The 12,574-nt window shown below is 38.6% G+C and overlaps 1 protein-coding gene across 5 annotated transcripts in view; it reads right to left on the bottom strand.

The window, feature by feature from the left end:
* Window positions 1-12,574, bottom strand: part of KYNU (kynureninase) — a 996,465-nt gene that overhangs the window by 89,711 nt on the left and 894,180 nt on the right. For all 5 annotated transcript variants that reach the window (XM_085647553.1, XM_085647551.1, XM_085647555.1 and 2 more), the window contains one exon: window positions 8,179-8,231. In XM_085647553.1, coding sequence (XP_085503679.1) covers window positions 8,179-8,231 — 53 coding nt within the window. The remainder of the gene's footprint in view (window positions 1-8,178; window positions 8,232-12,574) is intronic.

Genomic DNA, 12,574 nt, shown 5'->3' with positions numbered 1-12,574 from the left:
CATATTTTGTATACAGTATTGTGCACATTCAACTCCCACATGTTGTGCAAGAGGTAAAATAATCTCAAAATTGGTACAAAAAAATCACAGTTTAAGAAGTCAGAAATAATAAAACAGCAATAATGAACAATCTTTTTTGTTGTTGCAAGTTTCACTCCTTTATTCATAAGACCCACATTACAAATGACTAAACCCCAAACAAGAATGTATCTCTCCAAATCAGGCATGTCATATGTTAGTGACTATGAAAAAGTGTTCCCTTATTGTGTGTTATGTCATTTCATTTTAATTTATATTAGTATATATTTGCTGCACTATGACTCATTGTTATATGTTATATTATTCTGTGTTATATTAGTTTATTTAATATGAATTATGCTATGGTATGTTATATATGTTTATGATAACAAATCCCCAAAGACTTGAACTAGATTCAAATGTTGTAAGTTCACAAAAATAGCCAAGTAGCCATACAAATGTAGTTGCCTTTAGTTGCAGTTTGTTTTTATAAGAAAAGCTTGATGTGTCGGATTAATGCAAGCAACACTGGATCAATACTTAATATATGAATCAAAGTATGACTTGAGTTCATACATGGCATCCCTGAGCATATGTCAATGTTTTGACCCAATGAAATAAAACCACAGGTCTCGTCAGAATAATGCTGTCCATCTATTAACCTGTGAATTACAGAACATACTAAATTGTGGGGGGCGTGGCTTGAGCCAAGAAGGATGATGGGCTTCCTGTGAAGCTCCGAAGTGACTTGGGATGTTTGCATTGCCTCCTAAAAGAAGGACTTTGTCAGTGCTGCTCAAATAAAGCCACCACATTTCTGAAACGGGCAGCACCATTTTCTGACCACCAGAACTTCTTTCCGGTAAGCGAGATGCCGTGTCTTTCTTTTTAATGAGCTGGCGCGTCTCCCTTGGGACTCGAGCTCGCCATTTTGTGTCTTTCCGTGATATGCATTTTCCTCATGTTTGAGTGATTACTGATATTGTTCACCATGGCACATCATTTTGCTGCAATTTTTCAACCATTATTATTGATAGGACATTGGTTATTTCATTCTACAAGTCAGTAATTTTTCTTGACGTTTTTCCTTGCTAAGTGCCTCCTCAGTGACATTCTCAAGGCTTGTTTTATATTATTTGGAGTATTTGGTGTCATGGTGCATGGACTACCTGGCTATCTTTTTTGACCTGCTCTGAATGGACTTTTTTCTGCGAGGAAGGGAGATAGAGATTGTTTTACTTCTATTATTGTGTTTTTGCTAAAGCTTCATCTCCCTTCATATAATGTACACACTATTTTTACACTGTCTGTGTATGGGAGGACTAAGCCTGTTCATCATGTTATCCATATCTCTCCCCCTCGTCCTCCATCAATGGTTGAATTTAATCCTCACAGCATTCTTAATTACAATATGGCGGAGCCAGAGCAAGAGATGGTTTCTCCTTCCGCAAGCTTGGTGTCCTCAAATATTCCACTTCCTACTTCCAAACTTGCGTCCAAGTTGACTCAATCTTCGGTGCTTTCATCTGACAAATGGGTTGAAAAAGATCCACCTTCTCCAGTTATATCTCCTCCACTAATATCTATGGAGCTAATTCTTGAGGAAATATGTGTAGTTACGCAGTATATGGAAGAGACTAATCTACATTTCAAAATTTGGATGACAAATGGTCTAATACTGAGGGTAAGGACGTTCAGAGAGTAGAATTGCCTCTTTTCAATCACCTGTAAGTCAACTTCAAATCTCTCATCTTCACAAACAGATTGAAAATCTTGAAAATCACAACAGACGCAATAATTTGTGTATTTATGGTCTGGCAGAGGTACTTGAAGGTTCTAATTCTCTCTCCTTTTTTCAATCGTTTCTTCCCAAGATTCTTGGCCTCCGTAATACACTAATACTGAATATTTAATGCGCTCACCGATTAGGTCATAATTCGCAACTTGCATCTTCCACAAGCAATCTGAGAGGTGGTATTTTGTTTTTCTTTGAATACAAAGATTTGCTGAAAGTTCTGCAAGCACTCAACTCTCATGGAAATGTTCTAATCTTTATTTTCTTAAGACTGTTCTTAAGGCTAAGGCAAATGCAGATAGGAGAAAGAAGGTTTTGGACATTAGATCAGCACTGCGCAGCATCAATGTCCGATTTGGTCTTATACACCCTGGCCTTTTTCAAAGATACTTATAAGATCAAGACTATGACATATAAATCTCCTTGTTTATTACAGCGTTTTCTGGACAGTTGCAGAATGGAAGATATGGAGATTACAAGACCTGTTGTTTGATTTGTGTTTTTATTTGCAGTATCTTTGTTGCTGCTTTTAATGTATACTGTTTGATGTTAACCTTTGTATAATATGTTTTTTTCTTTTTAGGTGCTGCTTTTTTTAAGTCCTTAATGTGATTCCTCATCCATCTGGATGATGTCCTTCCTCCCTCCAGTTCCATCCTGAGAGCTCCAGTTGACTGTGTTGTTTCCATATGTGGATTCACCACAATTGATTTATGTGTCTGTTTTTTGGTATGACAATTTTTCTATTTTGTATATGGCTTTTGTTTTTTGTCTTTTTTTTCTTATTTGTTTTCTTATTCTTCCTTCTCCTTGCTCCTATTTCTCTTCTTCAACCTTTCTTCATCATGCAACATATTTTTTCATTTTCCTTTTTTGCTTTACTTCTTTTTTCTATTTTTTCTATTCTTGTTTTCTATCTTTATCTTCTTTTTTCCTTCTAGTATTATTACTACTTCTTCTTTTTCTATGATGCCCTTTTCTATTTCATATACTATCTATCTTGCTATGTTATTACAAGCTTATGGTTATAATTTATCATATTTATGCTGTTATTATGAACTTATTGTTCTTAATATTATCACTTTATTGTAGATGGTTTTAAGAGGTATTTCATGGAATGTTAAAGGCTCCTCCATGAAACGTCAAAGAGTTTTATCCCATATTTCCATTTTACGGGGCATTCTTGTTTTATTGCAGGAAATGCATATAGTGGATAAAGAGGTAACTAAGCTTAAAAAACAATGGGTTGGTCATGTTTTTGCATCTCCGCGTTCAGGGAAACACAATGGGGTTGATATTTTGACATAAAAGTCTTGATATCCAAGTTATTGCTCAAGATTTTGATGATGAGGTTAGATGGGTTTCAGTTTCCTTACTTGTTGAAAAACTTCCCTTGACAGTTGTCAATCTTTATGCACCTACTACTCTGGATAGGTTCTTTTGGCCCAGCTTATTGTCTAAATTGATGACTTATAATGATGATTATATTCTTGTTGGTGCTAATTATAACTTGGCTTTTGATCCCATTATAGATAGGCACTCTAAAGGTATATTTATATCTTCACATGTGCACTCAGTTTCAATCTACAATATATCAAGGATCTCTTGTTGATGCTTGGAGATTATGCAACCTGGCACTTAAATAATATACTTTCTTTTCCCCTGTTAATTTTTCCCAATCTCGATTATATCTAAGGCACTTGCTCAAACTCTTGTACATTCTGATATCGGCTCCATATTAATTTCAGATCATGCACCGGTCACCCTGGATTTAGATTTACTTCCACCTTTGCAAGCAACTAGAAGCTTAACAATTCTATTGTTTCAGATCCCAAATTCTCACACGATTTTGAACAATTTATTAATACATTTTTCCTAGAAAATGAATCTCCTGATCGTTCCCCTCAGACTATTTGGGAAACTTTTCAAGCTGCCTCTAGAGACTTAATTATTGTATTTCTAACCCAGAAATGGAAATAGTCTTTGATCAATTTAAAATTACTCAGTACACATATTAAACAATTAGAACATTCCTTTTATATTACTAGGTCTAAGTTCGATCTCGATGAACTCATTACTGCTAAATTTGAATTTCATAAAATCTCTATGGAACCTGCAAATTCTTATCTACTCAAATTTAGTGCTAAGTATCATGGTGGTCAAAATAAGGCAGGGAAACCTTTAGCTACTTTCCTTAAAATAATAAAAGAACATATTAAATGGACTCTCTGGTAACTTCTACCAATTGTACTATCTCTAAAAATGAATCTTTTCGTTTGGAATTTATTCATTTCTTTCAAACTCTTTACTCTCTGGAATCTCCCTCTGATCACCAGGATTCTCTTCAGTATTTATTGCCTATCTTTTCTACTTCAAAACAGAATATTGATTTTTCTTGTTTCGGCGAGGCTATTCAAATTCCAGATGTTTCTAATGCTATCCACTTAAATGAGGTAAAGCTCTATGGCCTGATGGTTTTGCTATAGAATGTTATTCCTATATTTCAAAACTTCTTATTCCCAATCTACATCCACTTTTTCTCTCCTTTGTATCCTTACAAGAATCAAGGGGTTCTTTTCAGGACACTTTAATATCCCAATGATAAAAAAGATCATACCTTAAGTAAAAATTATCGATTAATTTCTCTAATCAATGTAGATTATAAGATATTTGTGAAAATAATAGCTCTTCAATTAGATGTTTTTCTACCTCACCTAATTGGGAGGGAGCAATGTGGGTTCATTAAAGATAGGCATCAATCAGATAATACTAGACTATTTTTAATGTTCTTAGTAAGTCTAAGTCATACAAAACTCCTTTAGCAGCTGTGTCTTTAGATGCGGAAAAGGCATCAGACAGAGTTAACTGCTCTTTTATTTAGTCCACACTTTTCTGTTTTGGTTTTGGTTCTAAATTTATTAATTATGTTTGTTTCTTGTATTCTTCCCCCAAATCCTCTGTTTTAACAAACAGCCTTATGTCCCCATTTTTTCCCCTTTACAGGGGTGTTAGACAAGGCTGTCCACTTTCTCCTTTACTGTTTACCCTTGCCTTAGAGCCCTTTTTTAATATAAATCTGTTCAAATCCACAAATTAAATGTTTTTTTTATGGTGGGAAACAGTTAACATTTTCTGTTTATTCTGATGACATTTGACTTTTTCTTTCTGATCCACAGACCTCTTTACCAGCTTTTTTGTTGGTGGTAGACGCATTTGTATCAGTTTTTGGTTATAAATTAAATGCGGATAAATGTGAAATTCTTCCTCTAAATAGATTATGTTTTTATGCCGATTTACCCTTTTCGTATGTTCATTGTATCCCATATAGAAATACATATCTTGGATTGTGGTTCAATGATTCCATTAAGGATATGGTATCTTTAAATTTGAAAGAATTGCAATAAGTATTACTTTCATTTACATCTCATTGGAATCCTTTGTTTTTATCTTGGTGGGACCGCCTAGATACTATATAAATGATGTTAGTTCCTATAATATTATTTATATTTTGAATATGTGGGTGAATATCCCTCACTCCCAATATAAAAAATGATATTCCATTTTATACAAATTTCTATGGAATAACAAAAAGCCTTGGATGTCTCTTCACAAACTCAAACATCCTAAACATATGGGGGGGTAATTTTCAGGTTTTACATAAATTTCATTTACCCTTTTTCCTTAAACAGACTTCTATTTTGTTACAGGTAGAGGATCCTTTACTCTCTACCTTATGGACTGACCTTAAAAAGTCCTTTTTTGTCATTTTTCTCTTCTAGAATCTTTACCTTTTACCACCAGACCTTTAGCGCTATCTCTTCCGATTTTTAAGACTATATGTAAGGTACTTCATCTTATTTTTATTTCTTATAGAACTCCTACAGATCAATTTTTACAATTGTCAATTTGGCACAATACTTTCTATCAAAATAAATAATAACAACTTTTTGGGTAAAGATTGGCTTGCTAAAGGTCTCAAGTGGATTTATCACCCTTTTCAAGATGGTGTTTGCATTAAATTTTAGGTGGCCTAATCCTGGTTCTCCCTTCCAATTTCATATGAAGCCAAATATTTGTCCTTAATTTCTGTAGCTACGTTCTCAAACAATAAATTTTCTGCTAATCACACAACTTCTTTTCCACTACCTATTATAAATCAGATGATTTATGTATTTCTGTCTGAATCTCACCTGTATAAGTATTTAACACTTGTTTCCGATACTAGGGACAAAACAGAGGTGGAACGTCTTTGGAAAATTGATTCACAAACGATGTTTTCAATTCCAATTTGGATTAAAATCTGGAACAAAATAAGGAAGTCTTCTAGAGCAGCTAATGCCACTCAAACCTTTTTTTTTATTTATAATCGGCTGTTGTCTACTCCTGCTACTGTCGCATTTACATACTGGTCCTGTTCCAGTGTCCCTGCAGATTTCAAACGTATGTTATTTGAATGCCCTTTTATTTATGATTTTTGGTGGCAAGTTTGGCAACAGATAAACACTATTTTTTGTACACATGCTCCATTTCCTTTCATTCATCTTTTTCTGGGAAGTGGACTAGCCATCTCCATCCAAGGACTGTAGGGTTATAGATCTACTTCTTGCAGTTGCTTTTCAGCAGATTACAAAGTCTTGGAAAGGCGCTTCTAAGGTGTATTTTCAAGCATGGTGATATGGAATCTGTTACAATCACAGACTTCATAGAGCATATGTTCAACCAGTTACACTTGCTATTGAAAGGGATCTCTTAAGGCTACCTATAACACATTTTCTCACTGAATCTGCTCATAACACGCATGTGCAAAATCTTTGCATTGAAGAAGTGCCTAAACCCCCATGGATTCATCCAGAACACTTTTTTCCTACTTTAAAAAAGAAAACTCAAAATGTAGCTATATTTTGACTTTTTTCTCAGTCCCCCTCAATGGTAAATCAAAAAGCCTGGGTACCTTTAAAATCCCCAGGACATTAGAAAAAAGGATGGAACACGTTATGGCAGCCTAAATGCGAACTACCCCAAATAGCCCAAAAAAAGCTTGACACTCAGGGGAAGGCAATGGCATACCTGGGACATGTTTCAGGGGGCTACATAACTGGGTGCAGCCCACTAGTAGCATTTAACTTAAAGGCCCTGGGTAGATGAAATATCACTTTATTAGGGGCTTATTGGTAAATTAAATATGCCAATAGGGTGTAAGCCAATTTTCCCATGTTTGTAGGGGACGAACATACACACTTTAGCACTGGCTAGCAGAGTCCTAAAGCAAACAAAAATGAATTCAACAGAATACGAGGGGTGAAGTCAATAGGTTTAGGGGTGGCTCTTCAGAGAGGGCCAAGCCACATATGCTACAAATTAATTCCTGCTTGTTTCAGTCCCCATGTCTCTAAGATAGGTGAACATGATGGCATAGGATTACAGAATATTATGACTTTATATTTTCTGACACAAATATTGTTCCCTAAATATTGTTTATAAGAATAAGTCCCCAGTGTAGTTAATTATATAATATATACAATCAATGGACTATATTGATGTACGATACTATACTTTTACTGATATTCTGTCTTACAACTGCAGCTGGGTACTATGCACAGTGGACTTTAAGTACATGGTCTACACCAGGTCCAAAGCAAATCCTGCACTAATCTCTGCCTTGCATGGGTTTCGGGCAGAGGTGGTGTGCTGCTAGCACAGGACCTGACATGAATCCACTCCCTGTTCCACAGTTCCCATTTCTCCAAAGCTGCTACGCAGAGACAACATGTGTTAGCAGCCTGTTCTGTATAAAGAGATTGGCCTTTTGCCAGACTACACTGCAACCCTTGAATCTTCAAGCCACCTCAGCATAGCCATTAGAAGTATGCAGCGGCCAGTCTACCACCTCGGTGACTCAAAACTGCTCCAAGTCTAGCTGCGTCCTGGTCCTGCACCAACTAACATGCAATTGAGACAGTAAGTCAATGCTTTGGCATTGACCAAAAAGCCCTTGATACGTGGGACACGCACCAGTCACTGTGTTCTAAGCCTTCTGTTTGTCACATTACATAGTATTCGTGTAAAATGTATTTTCAATTGTATTCAGGATATTTAGTATTTGAGAAAAAGATTACTTGTGCAGAGTCCTCGAATATCTAAACAAAATATTTAATTCATTTAACTATTTGAAACCCAACAGGCACCGTTTGTAACAGAATTTACTCAAGTCACAAACAGTATCTATTCTGAGTAAATTTCTAGTTCCTTGCAAAGTTTTGTGCAAATAAACTAACAGTGTTTACTGACACATTAAGCAAATACTGATAGAATGCTTTTTTTGTTACATATTGGTATAAATATTGTAACATTCTAGATTTACTTACCATTGTCCATCTTAAACCTAGTATTAAATTCATGACTCCACCAGCCGGTTAACCTAAAATATGAAAAGCAAGTTGTGACCTTGATACCAAAATGTTACAGAGCAAGTGGTGACCTTGATACCAAGGTGTTACAATAATGGAGAACAGATGCAATTTTCAAAGGCAATGCTCAAATAGGTAGATAAAAAGTATAGCTGCTAAGAGGGCTCATGTCATGTGTGACACCTTGAAATTCTAGGGGCCAGTCAACGCAGTGCAGCAGCCAAAGATGCTGTGCAGCGGGACAGGGAGGAAGTAAGAGAGCGCCATATCTGCAGAGATATGGCACTCTCCTTCCCTCTCCCTGGTGCCAGCGAAGAATTCTGCTGCTGAGCACCAGGCACACAGTGCCATAGTGCAAGGGTGTATGTGTGAGTCCTGCATAGATTTTGTACTGGAAGGATTGCCTTCCAGTACATTACACTATGCCTAGACAACTTTTAAAACTGTTCCTACTTTGTATGCATGTTGTATAATGCAGCACACATTTAAAGTCAGAAAAGAATGAGAAATTAAATCTTTTATCTTTTTAATGCTTGCTTTCAAGTAGCGTTAATTATTGATACAGAACCTTCTCTACTATTGTTAGTAGTTAGGGTTTTGCGTCAATATGCCGATTGCATGGGAAAGTCCATGTACCATCCATGTAATACCCCCTGAATGATAAATAATGCAAAGCAGTGCTTCATTCTGATTTGCTTTACTTTTAGGCAACTTTTATTGCACTGAAAGTAAATAACTAAAAAAACAATATTGTGCTGGTTAGTGTCACTTTTGTGATGCAAAACATTGCTAAATGTTTGTAAATCTGGGCCTAGATTTTTAGCTGAAGGGCACCTTTCCTGTGGAGATTTACCTGCTGAGATCTTTAGGTCATACTTCAGATGTGAAAATTGAAACTGCATAGCACTGACTGACCTCCTCAATTTCCTCAGCCGGCTTTGATGCTCAACTTCCTACATCAGCAGTTTATTATTATTATTTTATTATTATTTAGGCTAGACTCCTTGATGCGTCACCACGGTGGTGAACTACCTTCACCTGCACGTTAGCAATTCTCAAAAACATAGTTGAGGTGGCTGTAGCCAACCTTTCAAATGTTTGGAAGCAAGAATTCATTTGTTTCTGTTGAAGCCTGTGAGTCTTGAGGCATTTATGTGGCTGTATCTTTTATACTCATACTTAACTCTTCAAAGTCTGATCTAATGGCTTTATTACCTTCAACAATTGTTCTATGTGATTTTGCTAATGTTGATGTGAATTATTTTCACAGTCAAAAAAACTATGAGGTCTTGTTTCTTTTGATCTTTGCACCACATGTTAATAATCTCCCGAGACATAAATAAGTGCTATAATATATCCAAGTACTCTATTGTAAAGTGATTTTGCTAACAGTCTGCTCATTTAAGAGGTAGGCCTGTGATGCTTTCTTTGAATTTTCACCATGGATTGTTCCAATGCATGAAATGTGGCAGGAGTAAATGAGCTACTCTGGACGCCTCTCATTCTGGACCTTACAGTAGGCCTCGAAGCCCTTCTTTCACTTTCTAAAACAGGAATGCATGGCAATGGTTGTTGTTCAGTTTCTTCAGAGGATACAATAGTTGCAGTTCGGTCTCCTACAGTATTATACAGGCATTTTGGCTGTTTTGTGCAGTCTCTGTAGGAATGGTAATCACATTTTTAGCAGTTTCACCTTCTGTGTGATGGGATGTCTCACAACCATCCCGTTTATGCTAGTTTTGTATGAGCAAGTGGAAATTTTGAAGATTAAAATCCAATAAAGTATTAATTTAACATAAATGATCACCATGTTGAACTTTTAAGTGCTAAGTACAAGAAGGCCTCGTCCTCAGCACAACTCCAATGGTGCTGAGGACAAGACCATCTTGTCCATGCACTCACTCCGTGGAATACCATTTGTTCTTCAGACAGAGGGATTGCCTTTTTTATTTTTATTGTCGGGTTGCTAGGTTGCTAGGAAAGAGCTTCCCCAGCAGCTCAAAGATTTTTTTTTGCTTTTTGTAATTACGATCAGCATGCTGATGTCATTACATTGAAAGGGAAAGTAAAATGAGCCAATCAGATAATTTACTTTCACTTGCATTGGTGCTCGAGGGCATATCTAAGTCCTCCCAGCACTGAATAACATGGGGGAGGTACCATTAGAAAAGGGACAATCTACTTTTTCCAATGGTATGTTGCTCTAAAGGTTTCCTGTTTGGGGGTCCCCACAGCAGGGCGATCCCCAACTGGGATCCACCAACTAGGTACCAGTGAGCACTTTTGAAGGAGAGGAGCAGCCCTCACAGCAATGGGCTAGAGATTCCCCACCCCCAAATGGTTATTATCTCTAATCCGCACCCGGGGGGGGGCAGAAATCCCAGGAGACATCAGGGGCCATATTACACAAAGTGCCCCGAGGCGTAATGGGTGTTTGGGCCTGCTTTGCACACCCCGGGGGCACTTTGGAATTACAGAAGGGGCCGCCAACGCTTGCGCGGTCCCTTCTGTAATACTGAAAGCGCTGTTGCACATACAGCACAAGCGCTTTCTCACAATGGCATTCCCTCATTTGCTTGGGGCATGGCCCTATGCAAATGAGAGAATCCCTTTGCCTCTGCGCCCGCACTGTATTACAGATGCGGGCGCAGTGGCAAAGAAGCTCTCAGGAGGGGCACTGACAGTGCACCACCTAAAGGGTGTCACACTGTCAGTGCGCCCCCTCAAAGCAGCACTCTGGAGGGGGAAGGGGATCCAACGGACCTCCCAGACATCCCTTTGCAGGCGGGTGCAGTCACTGGCTGCACCCTCTTGTAAGGGGATCTCTCACCCCTCTTAAAAGTGCAAGCGGGTTGCCGTCTGCACTATGAAACACGAGGTGGTTGCTGCAAAGCTGCTCCATAATTCACATGAATGCACTGCCCCCAGGGCAGCATGAGTTTGTGGCTGCCTTGAGGGTAGTGCATTCTATGTAACAGAGCACAAGTTTTCTGTTTGCGCTCGGAGCACCTGTTTTAAGGTGTGCCAGGGCACAAACAGGGAAAGTGCACCAGTTACATAATAGGGCCCCAAGAATTTTTTGCTTTCGAAAAATGGGTGGTGGCAGTCCGCCTAAACATCGGGCTTAGACGACACCCTTCGAAATGAATTGCAACAGTCTTTCTGCCCTCCCAAGGTGGGAGGTATGTTATGTTAAATGTAAATGTTCTCATTGAGTGCTCGATTACCAAAAGGCATCTGGCGCTAGTTGAGATAGCAAGGGAAGCAAACCCAGAGAAAGAACTCTAACCAGCTGAGAATAGCCATATTTCCAGCGCTTTCCTGAACGCCAGGAGGATGGGTATGGCTGTAACGTGCCAGGGAAGGGCATTCCAAACTTTACATGCTCTAAGCACAATACTTCTACCACCCCAGTTCACATATCTGAATTTGAGGATCACCAGAAGTTTGGCAGAGGCTGAATGTAACGATCTGCCTGGTATATACCATGAAAAGCTCTTCCGCAAAAAAATCATGTCCTATCCCGTGCAGTGTTTTGAACACATTGCACAAAGCTATAAGGTGTTTTCATATAATCTGCCCCCAGTGGGGGCAGAAATCCCTCTTGCCCTCAGGGAGTTTATTTTGAAAGGGGAGTGCCCCCCTGGTGATGGGCTAGTGCTATGCTCCTCCCTCAGCCAAAAAACTATTCTTCCCCACCGGAGGCAGAGAGGTTATTATTGCTAATTTGCCCCCAGGGGCGGAAAGCCCACTGGACAGTTGGGATGTTTTAGGACTAAAAAAGGAGTGTTAGGAATCAGCCTAGCCCCCATCCCTCAAATGACTAGCAACAGTCCGTCTGCCCTCTCTTAGGGTAGATAGCAGGTGTTTACCTCCAATATACCCCTGGTGGTTGAAAGCCTACTATATCCCAGGGAGTTTATTTGGGGCTGGGACCTGGCAATGGTCTAGTGCTCCACGAGCCCCAACCATAAAAATCTTTCTGACCCCAGTGTGGGCACATAGGAGGTCTTTACAGCCAATCTGCCCCTCAGCAAGGGCAGGAAGCCCACTAGACACCAGGGATTTGTTTTAGAAATAAAAAAGGAGTGGGATGGCCAGTCCAAGTATTGCCCCAAATTCACACCAACCAAATTATCAAAACAGTCTGTCTGCCCACAGACGGCCGAGAGGGGGATTGACAAATTAGCCCTGCAATGGTAGGGTAAGAAAGTCTGCTAGATACCAGGAATAATTTTTATAAAATAATGGGATGTGGTCTGGCCCAATCTGACATCAAACCTCATCACTAAAGCCTAAACAGTCTTTCAGCTCACTTGGGGACTAAAGGATCTCCATCCCAATATCAAGAGAG

Source organism: Triturus cristatus, chromosome 3_2 (genome assembly GCF_964204655.1).
Source record: "Triturus cristatus chromosome 3_2, aTriCri1.1, whole genome shotgun sequence".
Taxonomy (NCBI): domain Eukaryota; kingdom Metazoa; phylum Chordata; class Amphibia; order Caudata; family Salamandridae; genus Triturus; species Triturus cristatus.
This window is presented reverse-complemented; position numbering and strand designations above follow the sequence as displayed.